This window comes from Neophocaena asiaeorientalis, unplaced genomic scaffold (assembly GCF_003031525.2).
Source record: "Neophocaena asiaeorientalis asiaeorientalis breed wild unplaced genomic scaffold, Neophocaena_asiaeorientalis_V1.1 scaffold130, whole genome shotgun sequence".
Taxonomy (NCBI): Eukaryota; Metazoa; Chordata; class Mammalia; order Artiodactyla; family Phocoenidae; genus Neophocaena; species Neophocaena asiaeorientalis.
Genome location: NW_020173397.1, coordinates 1802944 through 1815774, shown reverse-complemented (window position 1 = coordinate 1815774; position 12831 = coordinate 1802944). Strand labels below are relative to the sequence as shown.

At 40.6% G+C, this 12831-nt stretch overlaps 1 protein-coding gene across 1 annotated transcript in view; it reads left to right on the top strand.

Moving 5' to 3' along the window:
* ARL8B (ARF like GTPase 8B) overlaps positions 1 to 12392 on the top strand; it is a 56505-nt gene extending 44113 nt beyond the window's left edge. Inside the window, 6 exon segments of the mRNA XM_024747071.1 lie at positions 326 to 406; positions 1752 to 1825; positions 2441 to 2534; positions 7710 to 7777; positions 8360 to 8430; positions 10313 to 12392. Coding sequence (XP_024602839.1) covers positions 326 to 406; positions 1752 to 1825; positions 2441 to 2534; positions 7710 to 7777; positions 8360 to 8430; positions 10313 to 10362 — 438 coding nt within the window. The 3' untranslated portion in view covers positions 10363 to 12392.
* Positions 12393 to 12831: the final 439 nt, after the last annotated feature.

The following is a 12831-nucleotide window of genomic DNA, read 5'->3' as shown; positions in this document are numbered from 1 at the left end:
ACCTTGTATGCAAAAATTCACGTATAGGTGCACGAATTAATAAATGTTCATATGTAGTTGTACAGTATTTCTTAAACTTAAAAATATGTAAAAATTATAGTAGTTTCAGAAGTATCTTTAATGGAAGACTGTGTCTTTGAATGAAAAAAATAATGCACCTCTTCAAGATTTATGGCTATTAGGAGTGTTTTCTTAAGGTATATTGTTACCGTCACTAAAAAATTAGTTATTTGCTAAGATGGGTACAGAGTAATGTTGATGTGAAAGGTTTGCAGTGTTACATGGTTTAATAAACAACGATTAGTCTAAAAATGTTTTCTTTCAGTCAGGTCAATTCAGTGAAGATATGATACCTACAGTGGGCTTCAACATGAGGAAAGTAACTAAAGGTAACGTCACAATAAAGGTACGTCAGCTTCTTGCCATACTTGATTTACATTGTTAGCAGATACAAACTAGGAATTTTTCTGTTTGTTTCTTTGCGTTTTACATGAGTATTGGCAGTTCTTAATTAATGAGTGGGCATGTTCCAAAAGAGTGTAAATCAAGTTTTTTTCTTTCTTGCTCTAATAGATCAAAATGTGTGTGTTGAAATGTTGTTAAGTGCCCATAAAAAACTTAGCATATGGGTTGGCGGAAGTATTATTTGGGATTTAGGTGTTCCTAGGAAAGAAAAATCCCATCTTCAGAGTATTTGGAATGTGATATTATTACATTATTTCATGAATGATATTTTATATTGAAAGATAATAATTGTTTATAATGTTGGTAATTTAGTATTTGTGGTAGCAAATATGGTAAACTAGTTTTCCCTTTCTTTGCTAATAAGCCCTAAAATTAAAACTATAAAACAGTAAAAAGTTAACTAGTTTAACATAATTTTGTTTCTAGAATAAGTTTCATAGGTTTGAATTGTGGACTGTTGGACTGTTTTTTAATTTATTAGTAGTATTATTTTTGGCTTCCTTGTTCATGGGGGGAGTTTACTTCTATAGCCTGAACTTTATGGCCATTTTACCCAGTTCTTGTGGTTCACAGAAGCTGTTTACTAAATTCGTTCCGTAGCTTATCTAATGAAGCTGCTAATTTTTCGTGTGTGTGTTCATGCATGTTTCCAGTGTCTATGGCTAAATTGGAAGCCTCCTAAGGATAAATATCATGACTTCAGACCTTTACATAGCCCTACAGAGTAGCCATAATAGTGAAATTACTGTGGGTAGTAGCTTTCATATGGGTAAAATAATTTTATATAAGAAAAGCACCTAGGTAGGAATGTTTTCTGTTATGTACAGAATAACTAAAAACGATTAGATGTTAATATATACCCAGTCAGACAACTAAACTTAAATAGATTCTGAATGAACTGTTTTTTTCTGTCTTGGACTCCAAATATGGATGATGGCTGACTATGCAGATTCTAAGAGTGCTATTTCAAAAAATACGTATTTTCAATATTGGAAATTTATTGGTTAACAGGCAAAGAAAGTATTGCACAGAAACCAAACATTTGCTCAAGCACCACCTATTAGATCTAATGTAAACATATTAAGTATGAGCTTCAAGTTTAGAAGTGGCCCCAAGAACTTCCAGATTAAGAGCTTGTTTGACCTCAAGTTTTTCAAAAGCAGTTTGGCTCTAACACTGTGGAAATGAGCATATCTGCTTGATCTTTCTCCCCTCCTTCTGCTGCTTTTTTCTTCAATGTGTTATTTGAAATATCTTTATTAAGAACTGTCTATCTTGATTTGAAGATTTGGGACATAGGAGGACAACCCCGCTTCCGGAGCATGTGGGAACGGTACTGCAGAGGGGTCAACGCTATTGTGTAAGCTGCTTCCACGCCCCTGCCCCCCGTCTTCCCCCCTTGCAGTCAGTTTAGGTTTCAAGGGAAAAATGCTGGTTTTCATACTTTTAAAGGCTCAATTTTTATTTGGGGCAATAACAGTCTTTCTTAGATATTTTCTTAGTGTAATCCCATTAACATCAGACTTTAAAAATAGAATGAGAGTTTTATTTGCTTTTTATGTAGCTAAGAGCTAATGGATATAAATGTTTTACTATCATGTATTAGCCCCCTAAGAACAGTCTACCTATCTACTTATTTTATTGAAGTATAGTTGATTTTCAGTATTGTGTTGGTTTCAGGTATACAGCATAGTGATTCAGTAGTTTTAATTATATTCCATTATAGGTTATTACAAGATAATGGGTATAATTCGCTGTGCTATACAGTATATCCTTGTTGCTTATCTAATTTTATATATAGTAGTTTGTAGAACAGTCTATTAGAAAGTATTTTTGGGTGCCAGCCTTTTAAAATCGAGGACTGTATTTTAATGAACAGTTACAGTATAAATTAAGAAAATTAAAACATCTATTAATTGCGATCATCAAAGAATATGGTGGAGACATATTGAGATCACTTTATGTTTCTGTAAAGCTACATGATAGATGCTGCAGATCGTGAAAAGATAGAAGCCTCTCGAAATGAACTACATAATCTTCTAGATAAGCCACAGTTACAAGGAATTCCAGTGAGTATGGAGTACTGGTTAATTTTACATTATATAATTATAATATTTATAATTATTGTTACAAGTATAATTATACATTTTTATTTATTGTGTTTGAAATCAGTAAAATGTCTTTTGTTTTAAAGCGTGGAAGGCTTACATTTACTGAGTATCTGCCACATACTGTGCAGTGTGCTGTTTATTCATTTCTTAACCAGCTGTTTATTGAACTGTATGTAGTAGGAGCAGTGCTTAGTCCTGGGGAAATAGTAGTGAGCAGAAGTGAAAAGAAACATGCTGCCTACAATCATGGAGCTTATGGTTTAGTAGGAAGCTAGGTAGATGATATGAAATCATTTCAATAATACGGCTGTGATCAGTGCTACAAGGGAGAGGTACAAGGGGCTACTGAGTTGTAAGTTAGAGGGGAGATTTAATGTAGTTTGAGGGAAGAAGGAAGGATTCCCTGAGGAAGTGCTGCTTGAGCTGAGATGTGAGGATGTGTAGGCATGTGAGGGATGTGACAGCTGGAGGAAAAGGGAGTTGCAGGCAGAGGCTCTTTGGTAGGAGGAGGTGGGGCACTGGGAGGAAGCCAGTGTTTCTTGAGCACAGAGGAGAGTGAGGAGGGTGGGGTAGAGTGTGGCGAGCTTGCGGTGGCCCGGACACTAGAAGAGGCTGTGTGGGGTGGGACTGGTTGTTTCTCTTTATTTATTTATTTTAATATCTTTATTGGAGTATAATTGCTTTACAATGATGTGTTTCTGCTGTATAACAAAGTGAATCAGCTATACATATACATATATCCCCATATCCCCTCCCTCTTGGGTCTCCCTCCCACCCTCCCTATCCCACCCCTCTAGGTGGACACAAAGCACCGAGCTGATCTCCCTGTGCTGTGCACTTGCTTCCCTTTCTTGCTCCTTCATCTGCCGTGTGTTTTCCTGTCTTCTCATTTTGCTTATCTTACTGTGTTTGGGGTCTCCTTTTTGCAGGTTGCAGGTTCATAGTTCCCGTTGTTTTTGGTGTCCGTCCCCAGTGGCTAAAGTTGGTTCAGTGGGTTGTGTAGGCTTCCTGGTGGAGGGGACTAGTGCCTGTGTTCTGGTGGATGAGGATCTTGTCTTTCTGGTGGGCAGGTACACATCTGGTGGAGTGTTTTGGGGTGTCTGTGGCCTTATTATGATTTTAGGCAGCCTCTCTGCTAATGGGTGGGGTTGTGTTCCTGTCTTGCTAGTTGTTTGGCATAGGGTGTCCAGCACTGTAGCTTGCTGGTTATTGAGTGAAGCTGGGTCTTGGTGTTGAGATGGAGATCTCTGGGAGATATTCACCATTTGATATTGTGTGGAGCTGGGAGGTCTCTTGTGGACCAGTGTCCTCAACTTGGCTCTCCTACCTCAGTGGCACAGCCCTGACACCTGGCTGGAGCACCAAGAGCCTTTCATCCACACGGCTCAGAAGAAAAGGGAGAAAAAAAAGAAAGAAACAAGAAGATAAAATAAAATAAAATAGTCATTAAAATAAAAAATAATTATTAAGAAAAAAATGTTTTAAGTAAAAAAAAATGGACAGACAGAACCGTAGGACAAATGATAAAAGCAAAGCTAAACAGACAAAGTCACACACAGTTGCATATACATACACACTCAGAAAAAGAGATAAAGGGAAAAAATATATATATAGCATTGCTCCCAAAGTCCACCTCCTCAGTTTGGGATGATTCGTTGTCTATTCAGGTATTCCACAGATGCAGGTACATCAAGTTGATTGTGGAGATTTAATCCGCTGCTCCTGAGGCTGCTGGGAGAGATTTCCCTTTCTCTTCTTTGTTCGCACAGCTCTGAGAGTTCAGGTTTGGATTTGGCCCTGCCTCTGTGGGTAGGTTGCCTGAGGGCGTCTGTTCTTCTCTTAGACAGGATGGGGTAAAAGGAGCAGCTGATTCGGGGACTCTGGCTCACTCAGGCCGGTGGGAGGGAGGGGTACGGATGCGGGGCGAGCCTGCAACGGCAGAGGCCGGCGTGACGTTGCACCAGCCTGAGGCGCGCCGTGCGTTCTCCCAGGGAAGTTGTCCCTGGATCCCGGGACCCTGGCAGTGGCGGGCTGCACAGGCTCCCATGAGGTGAGGTGTGGATAGTGACCTGTGCTCGCACACAGGCTTCTTGGTGGCGGCAGCAGCAGCCTTAGCATCTCGTGCCCGTCTCTGGGGTCTGCACTTTTAGCCGCGGCTTGCGCCCGTCTCTCGAGCTCATTTAGGTGGCGCTCTGAATCCCCTCTCCTCGCGCACCAGGAAACAATGGTCTCTTGCCTCTTAGGCAGGTCCAGACTTTTTCCCGGACTCCCTCCCGGCTAGCCGTGGTGTACTAACCCCCTTACGGCTGTGTTCATGCAGCCAACCCCAGTCCTCTCCCTGTGCTCCGACCCTGAGCCTCAGCTCCCAGCCCCGCCCGCCCCTGCGGGTGAGCAGACAAGCCTCTCGGACTGGTGAGTGCCGGTCGGCACCGATCCTCTGTTGGGAATCTCTCCGCTTTGCCCTCCGCACCCCTGTTCCTGCGCTCTCCTCCATGGCTCTGAAGCTCCCCCCCTCTACCTAGTGTGTGGAAACCTTTCCTCCTTCACAGCTCCCTCCCACTGGTGCAGGTTCATCCCGGTTCTTTGTCTCTGTTTATTCTTTTTTCTTTTGCCCTACCCAGGTACGTGGGGAGTTTCTTGCCTTTTGGGAGGTCTGAGGTCTTCTGCCAGCGTTCAGTCGGTGTTCTGTAGGAGCAGTTCCACGTGTAGATGTATTTCTGATGTATCTGTGGGGAGGAAGGTGATCTCTGCGTCTGACTCTTCCGCCATTTTGAAGCTCCCTGGGTGTTTTGTTGTTGTTGTTTTTTGCGGTACGCAGGCCTCTCGCTGTTGTGGCCTCTCCCGTTGCGGAGCACAGGCTCCGGACTCGCAGGCTTAGCGGCCATGGCTCACAGGCCCAGCAGCTCTGCGGCATGTGGGATCTTCCCGGACCGGGGCATGAACCCACATCCCCTGCATCGGCAGGCGGATTCTCAACCACTGCGCCACCAGGGAAGCCGTCCCTGGATGTTTTTAAATGATGAGATTTATCATCTAAATCATTCTGATGTCACTTTAAGAATGGATTGAAGCGTGACTATAAGGAGGACAGTTTTAGGAAGCTATTGAAGTTGTCTTGGCAAAATAGAGTACCATGGATTAGGGTGGTCGTAGACAAGGTTGTGAGAAGGAAATAGACTGGAAGGATCTTTAGGAAGAGTGGCCACCAGACTTGGTAATGTTTTATATGGGAAGATATGAAGAATTATTCCTAGTTCCTGGCTCTTTTAGTTAGATGGAACGTGGTGCCGTTTGTTGAGCTAAGGGATGCTGAAAAGGACTAGGCTTTACCCTCATGACCAGTTCACGAGTGTCAGATCCTCGAGGTATGTTGTCTCAGTTAATCCTCACAAGGTATTGAGGTCGAGGGTGTGATCCCTCGTTTGTAATAGCTGTTATTCACTCAAGATCACATGGTCATTAGCATTTTGGCACAGCTAGGTTTTGACTCCATGTCTTTCTGACTTCAAAGTCTATTCTTCTTCTTCTATGTTAACAACTAGTTCTACATACCATGAGTAAAAGAATCAGTCTTATCTTGGTCACCGTAAGAGTTCTTAGTTGCAAGCAATAGAAAGCTGATTTAAGTAGAAAGGAATTTACTGAAAGGATATTGGGTAGCTCACCGAGTCTGGGAGAAGGCTGCCCATAACCATCTTCAGAAAATAGGCTGGAACAAGGGAGGCTCAGCAGCTGCTAGGACCACATCCAGACTTACACCATCGAGTAAGTCTGGTGACTTCATGCAATTTCTGAACACCAGACACAGTTGCTCCGATTGGAAGGTCATTTAGTTGATGCCCGTTCCCTAGCAGAATGGATTCTCTATCCCCACTTTCTTGCAGTACTGACTCTGCATTCATAGTTCTGGTTGATCCTAGATTATGTGTCCATTCTCTAGCAGAAAGGAAGGCTGGAAAAGAAATTGTCTACAGAAGCAAGAAGCTTTATCGGGAGGCAGGTTCATAAGGTGGAAGGTGTCTTAAATGTAGGAAGAGGGCTAAGATGTCAGGCAACCCCCAAACTGACAACTGATCACAGATAACCATGATGCAGTTTTTAAAACTCACACAGGTCCAGGTTGAGAACGTGGGGTGACTTAAATAAGAGTGTAGAGAGGGGTAAGAGTTGGGGAGGGGAGGACGGGCTGACCGAAGGTGTTGAGATTTGGCTTTTGGCTCTCTGACCCCTGTGATTTAGCATTCCCCGGGGAGCTCCTGGTGACCCTGGCTGTCTGTCTCCGTCCTTGGCTCTTTCTCCTTCGTGAGAACTAAGCGTCTAGGGCCTAGAAATAGAATCAGTCACCATGTTTGGAGTTAGGGGTCGGGGTAGGGGCATGTATTAAGTGAAAGAAATAGGTTTGACAAGTGTTTAACAAGATGACAAGGTAGACATGGCGTGTACTTTCTTAGGATTGGTCAAAGATACAGTTTCTTAGAGAACGTTGACTCAGTAAGGATGTTATCAAATACGTTATATGTACTCATAGGTTTTGCTTTTCATAAGGCAGGAAGGATGTACCTGGGAAAGATAGAGTGATGATTGGGACGCCCCTCTCCGCTTTCCTTGTTTTTCAAAGCACATCTACCAATCAGATGGTGATATTTATTCTCAGAGTTTATGGCTACTGCATTTATTCTGATCCCCAGGCTTATCCATTATCTTAGAATATTTATACATTATATTTTATAGGATGGGTGTAGAATTTTAAAGGCTTATTTACATGTTTACTGTTAGATTAATGACTAACAGATAAAAATAGTTTAAACTCATTCCTCCACCCTTGGTTGTTAAGATCATATTTACTTTTTGGTAAAGATTTATTAAGAAATAGCAGAATGTATACTGTAGACTTAGAATATTTCAAATAGAAGTTGGCAGCCACATATTGAATTAAGGACATGTGCATGGTAGGAGTTAGAGTAAATTCTAATTTGAATGATTAAATGAATGAGATAGGCCACCAGTCACATAAATATACTTTAATTATGGCATGACGTAACATCCTGATTTTAATGTCTACAGATATGCATATGGTATGCTTCTGTGACATTTTCTTACGTAAAATTTATTCAGTATCTTTTCTTTTTAAAGGTGCTAGTACTTGGAAACAAGAGAGATCTTCCTAATGCTTTGGATGAGAAACAACTAATTGAAAAAATGTATGTCTTAAGAATGAATGATGGTTTTTTAAAAATAATTTGGTTCTGAATTATACTGTTTTGCTCACTGCTTTGTTTAGCATTGCTGTATTATTCAGTAATGATCATAGTCAGATTTTGGAGTACATAAACTTGACATACTAGAAAAGTGAACCCGTAAATTTTTTTTTCCCCTTAAACATTGTTTTTTTAATGAATGAATTAATTAATTTTTGGCTGCATTGGTTCTTTGTTGTGGTGCACAGGCTTCTCATTGCAGTGGCTTCTCTTGTTGTGGAGCACGGGTTCTAGGCGTGCGGGCTTCAGTAGTTGTGGCACATGGGTTCAGTAGTTGTGGCACACGGGCTTAGTTGCTCCGTGGCATGTGGGATCTTCCCAGAACAGGGCTTGAACCCTTGTCCCCTGCATTGGCAGGTGGATTCTTAATCCCTGCGCCACCTGGGAAGTCCCCGTAAAATTTTAGTATCAGTAAAATAATTTCTTCTGTATAGTAATTCAAAAAACAAGCAAAATTGAGCAGTGAGTGAAAAGATGACAGTTGTTTTAAGCACAGACTTATTTTCTTAATTCTGCTTTTTATAGGAATCTGTCTGCTATTCAGGATAGAGAAATTTGCTGCTATTCAATTTCTTGCAAAGAAAAGGATAATATAGGTAAGAAATGACTGGTGTTTGTGGAAGAAGTGGGTATCATTAGGAGGGATGTCTCATGCTTTTTACTGTTTATTATCTCCATTTCTGTTTAAGTGATTTCCCTTATAAAGTACTATTGCTTTTGTCTCAGGAAAAAGAGTACACATTATACCTTTTGACAACAAATATAATATCCTGAATCTGCTCCACGCTATTTAAAGAAGTAAATGCAAAAGACACACGAAGTTAAGCATTATGTGATATCAATTTATTGTATTAATTTTTGCAGAGCTAGTGTCCAGCTGTGCATTATAACAGGATGATGTTTTTGAAATAAGACTTTACAAAAATTGGTCTATAGGCATTATTATGATTTTGCATGTGTCAAAATCAAAATATATTACTGCAATATGTTAGCTGTCTAAAGGATAAGCCCAGAATACCCTTTATCTACTTAATGTCTGTATTAATTTCCTAGGACTGCCATAGCAAAGTACCAGTCCTGCTTAGCTGCCTTGTCCTGTCAGTCTAAGTGCCTTTCCTGGCTATTCTCGGCCACTGTAGCTTCAGTTGCCACCTCTACGATGCTGTCTTGCCAGTCTCCATCTTTTCCTCAGATCTGTACAGATGAAACTACCTGCTGGACATCTCCATGTGCTACCTTCTCCATCTCAAACTTGGTGTGCCTACTGCCGAATTCTTAGTCTTTTTTTCTCAAGCCTGTTCTTCCTTTAGCTACTGTTAGTCAGCAGCTCCATGACACACACACTTATTCAGGCCAGAAGATTCTTTCTCACCCCCTGCATTTGCTCAGTCCTGTTAGGTTCTATATTTTGAACATGCTCCTCATTTTATTCCTCTCCATTCCTACAGCACTTGATTTGCTTCAGGCCTTCGGCCCTTTCCTGTTACTGTTGTGATAGTCTCTATAATGGCAGCCTTCCAAGTTGCCCTCCTCGGTTGCCATTGTTGAACTTACTACAGTAAACTTAACAGTTTACAATAAACAGTATGGTTTCCCTGCTTAACATTCTCCAATGACTTCCTGTTGACTTGAGAATAAAATCCAAACTTCTGAGCATCTTAGAATGGCACACAAGGTTATCTGGCTCCCTCTAGGCCTGTGGTTCTCAACTGAAAACAGCTGAGCTCCACAGGGGACATTTGGAGATAATCTGGAGCCATTACTTGTCACAGCTGAGGATGGGGGGGGTGGTGATAATGGCTTCTTGTGGTCAAGGTTATAGATGTTGCAGAATATTGTACTATGCACAGCAAAGAATTATCCAGCCCCAAATGTGAAAAGGGTGAGCTTGAGAACCCCTGCTTTAGCCGTAGCAATGAGTGGCACCCCCGCTTACCCATCCCTGTGCTTCAGCCACATCTTATCACTTGTAATCCAGCCAGAGCTCCACATAGTTTCATGCCTCTGCTCATGCTATGCGTTTTGCTCTTTCTTTTGCCTGGAATTCTGTGGAGGCTGTCCTCCAAACCCAGACAACTACCTGCATGTTTTCCAGCATACTGAAAGCTCCTCGAGGGTGGAGAGTGGTTTTCCCATCTCTTTGCATCCTGGAGCTTCACACACAATACCTGATCTTACAGGCAATCAGTAAACTTTTGAATGAATAAAGGAAGGCAAAAGCTGTTCTGTACACAATTTAGCTTTTAAATTGGAGACTCTTCAGTCTCTCGTGTTTCCAGATTAACCTCTTGAAGGTCAGGGAGTGAAGAATAGTAGGATAGATACAGATATCTATATAACTATAGTAGTATAGAGGCAGAAAAGAAGAGGGCAGGCCCAGGATATGCTTTGAAATAGCTGCGTTTTAAATATTCTCTGATACTTAGTTTCTTAACTTTGGTATCGTAACATCTTCACTTTTTTCCCCTCCATCTTTAGATATCACACTTCAGTGGCTTATTCAACATTCAAAATCTAGAAGAAGCTGAAGCATCTCCTGAAGTCTTCCAGTCCTTCCTGGCTACAATCCTAGAATTATTGTCCGTTCCTCTGAAGTACTTCCCAGAATATGGTCCTTCCTAAACCCAAGAAATTGCCTTTTTCAGAGTTTATTTCTCATGTGCACTGCTGAAGATGTGTATCCTTAATCCTTCATAAAGAATCAGCTAGAGTTGTCATGATAAAGTCAGCACATAAAAAGGCTTCTTATACATACTTGTCTTAAACAGTGTGTAGAGCTTTTTTAAAAAAAAACACACTTTTGACCATCTTAAATCAAGAAAAATTGCATATTTCTGTTCTGGTCTTTCTGGGCCAGGTTTTTATATTGGTTTTCGGTAAATGTCTGTCTACGATATTTCATTATAGAGTCCAGTAGCTTAATACTGATACTGACTTGATACAGCATGAAGTTTCTAGTGCCACACACAATATTTAGAAAACCTTTAGCCTGACTCGTGGGATAGAAACAAAATGTTTGCATATCTCACAAATGCATGTGAAATGTATAATTACACCTTAGGAATTTCAGAAATGGTCTGCAGAGAGTGAATAGAGGCACCAGATCTATGTTGTTGTTCCTTCTTTACACTGGCGAGATCTTGGGCGATGAATTTTAAACACATTCTGCCTTCTGAGAGTTCTTCTCCAGATAGCAGTTGGGGGTATGGGAGGAACTGAGGCATGCTGTTTTGTATCTGTCCAGATCATTACTTCTATATTTTTTCTTTTCTTTTTCCTGGTTCAACACACTTTTTTAAGGGGTTGGGAATTGAAGATTTTCTCAAAAGCTTTCATGAATTTAGAGCATTCCAGCCAATACAATAAACGTGTTAAGAATGTCAGATTGTTCAAAACACCTGTCTGTTCTCTCTCCAGCCACTAAACCAGTGCTGCTGCGTGACACTCCGACTCTTGACTTTTTATATTCAGTCATAAAGTTGACTTTCAGCACAATAGATACTTATAAACAAATTACAATTCTTATTTTTCTCTCTTATCAATGTAAGGTTTGGCACTCTTTTGTCTGGTGCCATTAGACATCTTGTTTATTGTGACAACTCTAGACCTGCCTGCTTTATCTGATGTAATCATGCACAACGGCTTCAGGTTGTTGAATAATCACACAGAGGTGAGGAAGTGATGCTGTCTGTCGTTTGCTTCTATGATACAGAGATGTATAAAACTTACCTGAACATGTTTTGTAGTTTAGTGATCTCCATGCACATAAAGGGACATATTAAAACTGGAGCACTTGTAAACTGTTACGTAGCCCACGCCCACTGTAGTAGGTAAAACTCTATGGTACCCTTGCTTACGTGTTACCTCACACTATGTGTGACTTTGTTTCTTTTGTTAAGCAGCACTCATGTAGACAGTGCATTTCCAAACATGTTGAGCACTCACAGTGCAGTCAACAGTAAGTTCTTTTAATGATATCAGTTTTAATTTATAGACTGCCATGGCCTTAATGATATTCTGTACAAAATACTGCACCGTGTTGCACAGACACTATTTGCTTTTCTCCATTCACGTTTTTATGAGTAGAATCTTGGCTTTACAAATTCTGTTCTTATTCTTTGAAGCATGTTGCATACTTCCCTGATGGGATGGATGGTTCTGTAAATGAAGGGATATTTAAACTTGCTACTGTACTTCAACACCATTAATGGTCACTGTGAACCATTACAAAGAATGTGGCAATTTGCTTGTGCCTAAAAGGAGGAATCAGAACTAGAATGTGTGACTCTGTGGGGACTGCGTAGGTTCATTAATTGACCTACAGCTAAACCGTAATGTGTTTGTGTGTCTGTTCATTGCTTCCAGGGTTTCAAGACATCCAGACACTACTACCAACATTTTCTTGTGCATTAACCTCTGCATGTGGAACCTAACAGTTACTGAACTTTGTAAATATGTGAATTTTTTTATTTAGGTGGATGCGTTTTTTGTCTGTTTACTGCTCTTCTCAGCTTTATTCAATAAACTTGCATTTTGAGGGTTGTATTGACGGTTTTAACTTAAAATGTCCATCATGCTGGAAGGTGCTGAGTTTTTTGGAAGTGGGTGGAAAGAAGGTTACCATGAGCAGGGTCTGTAGACCATGTGCTAGAAAGAAATCAGCTCAGCTCTTAAAGAATTGGGTCTGTGAGCTAGTTAAAATAGAAACAAACTTTTAAATATCCACAGACTTGACCTTGCGATGGGGCGAAGGGTGGGGTGGAGGAAATGCTACTACTTGTAAACTGTCATAATACACCAAATTTAGGACTTTTTAAAAATAAGTATTGAGTTAGTTAAGCATTTTGTAATCTGGTTTTAAAAATCATAACAAAACTATTAATAAACTGAAATTACAAGATATGTCTACTTGCTGACTTCAGTTCCAGAATGAAAAGACTTAAAGTCTCAAGCCTGGTAGTTTTTCCCAGAGAGGCACACTTTTAAAGTAAAACATT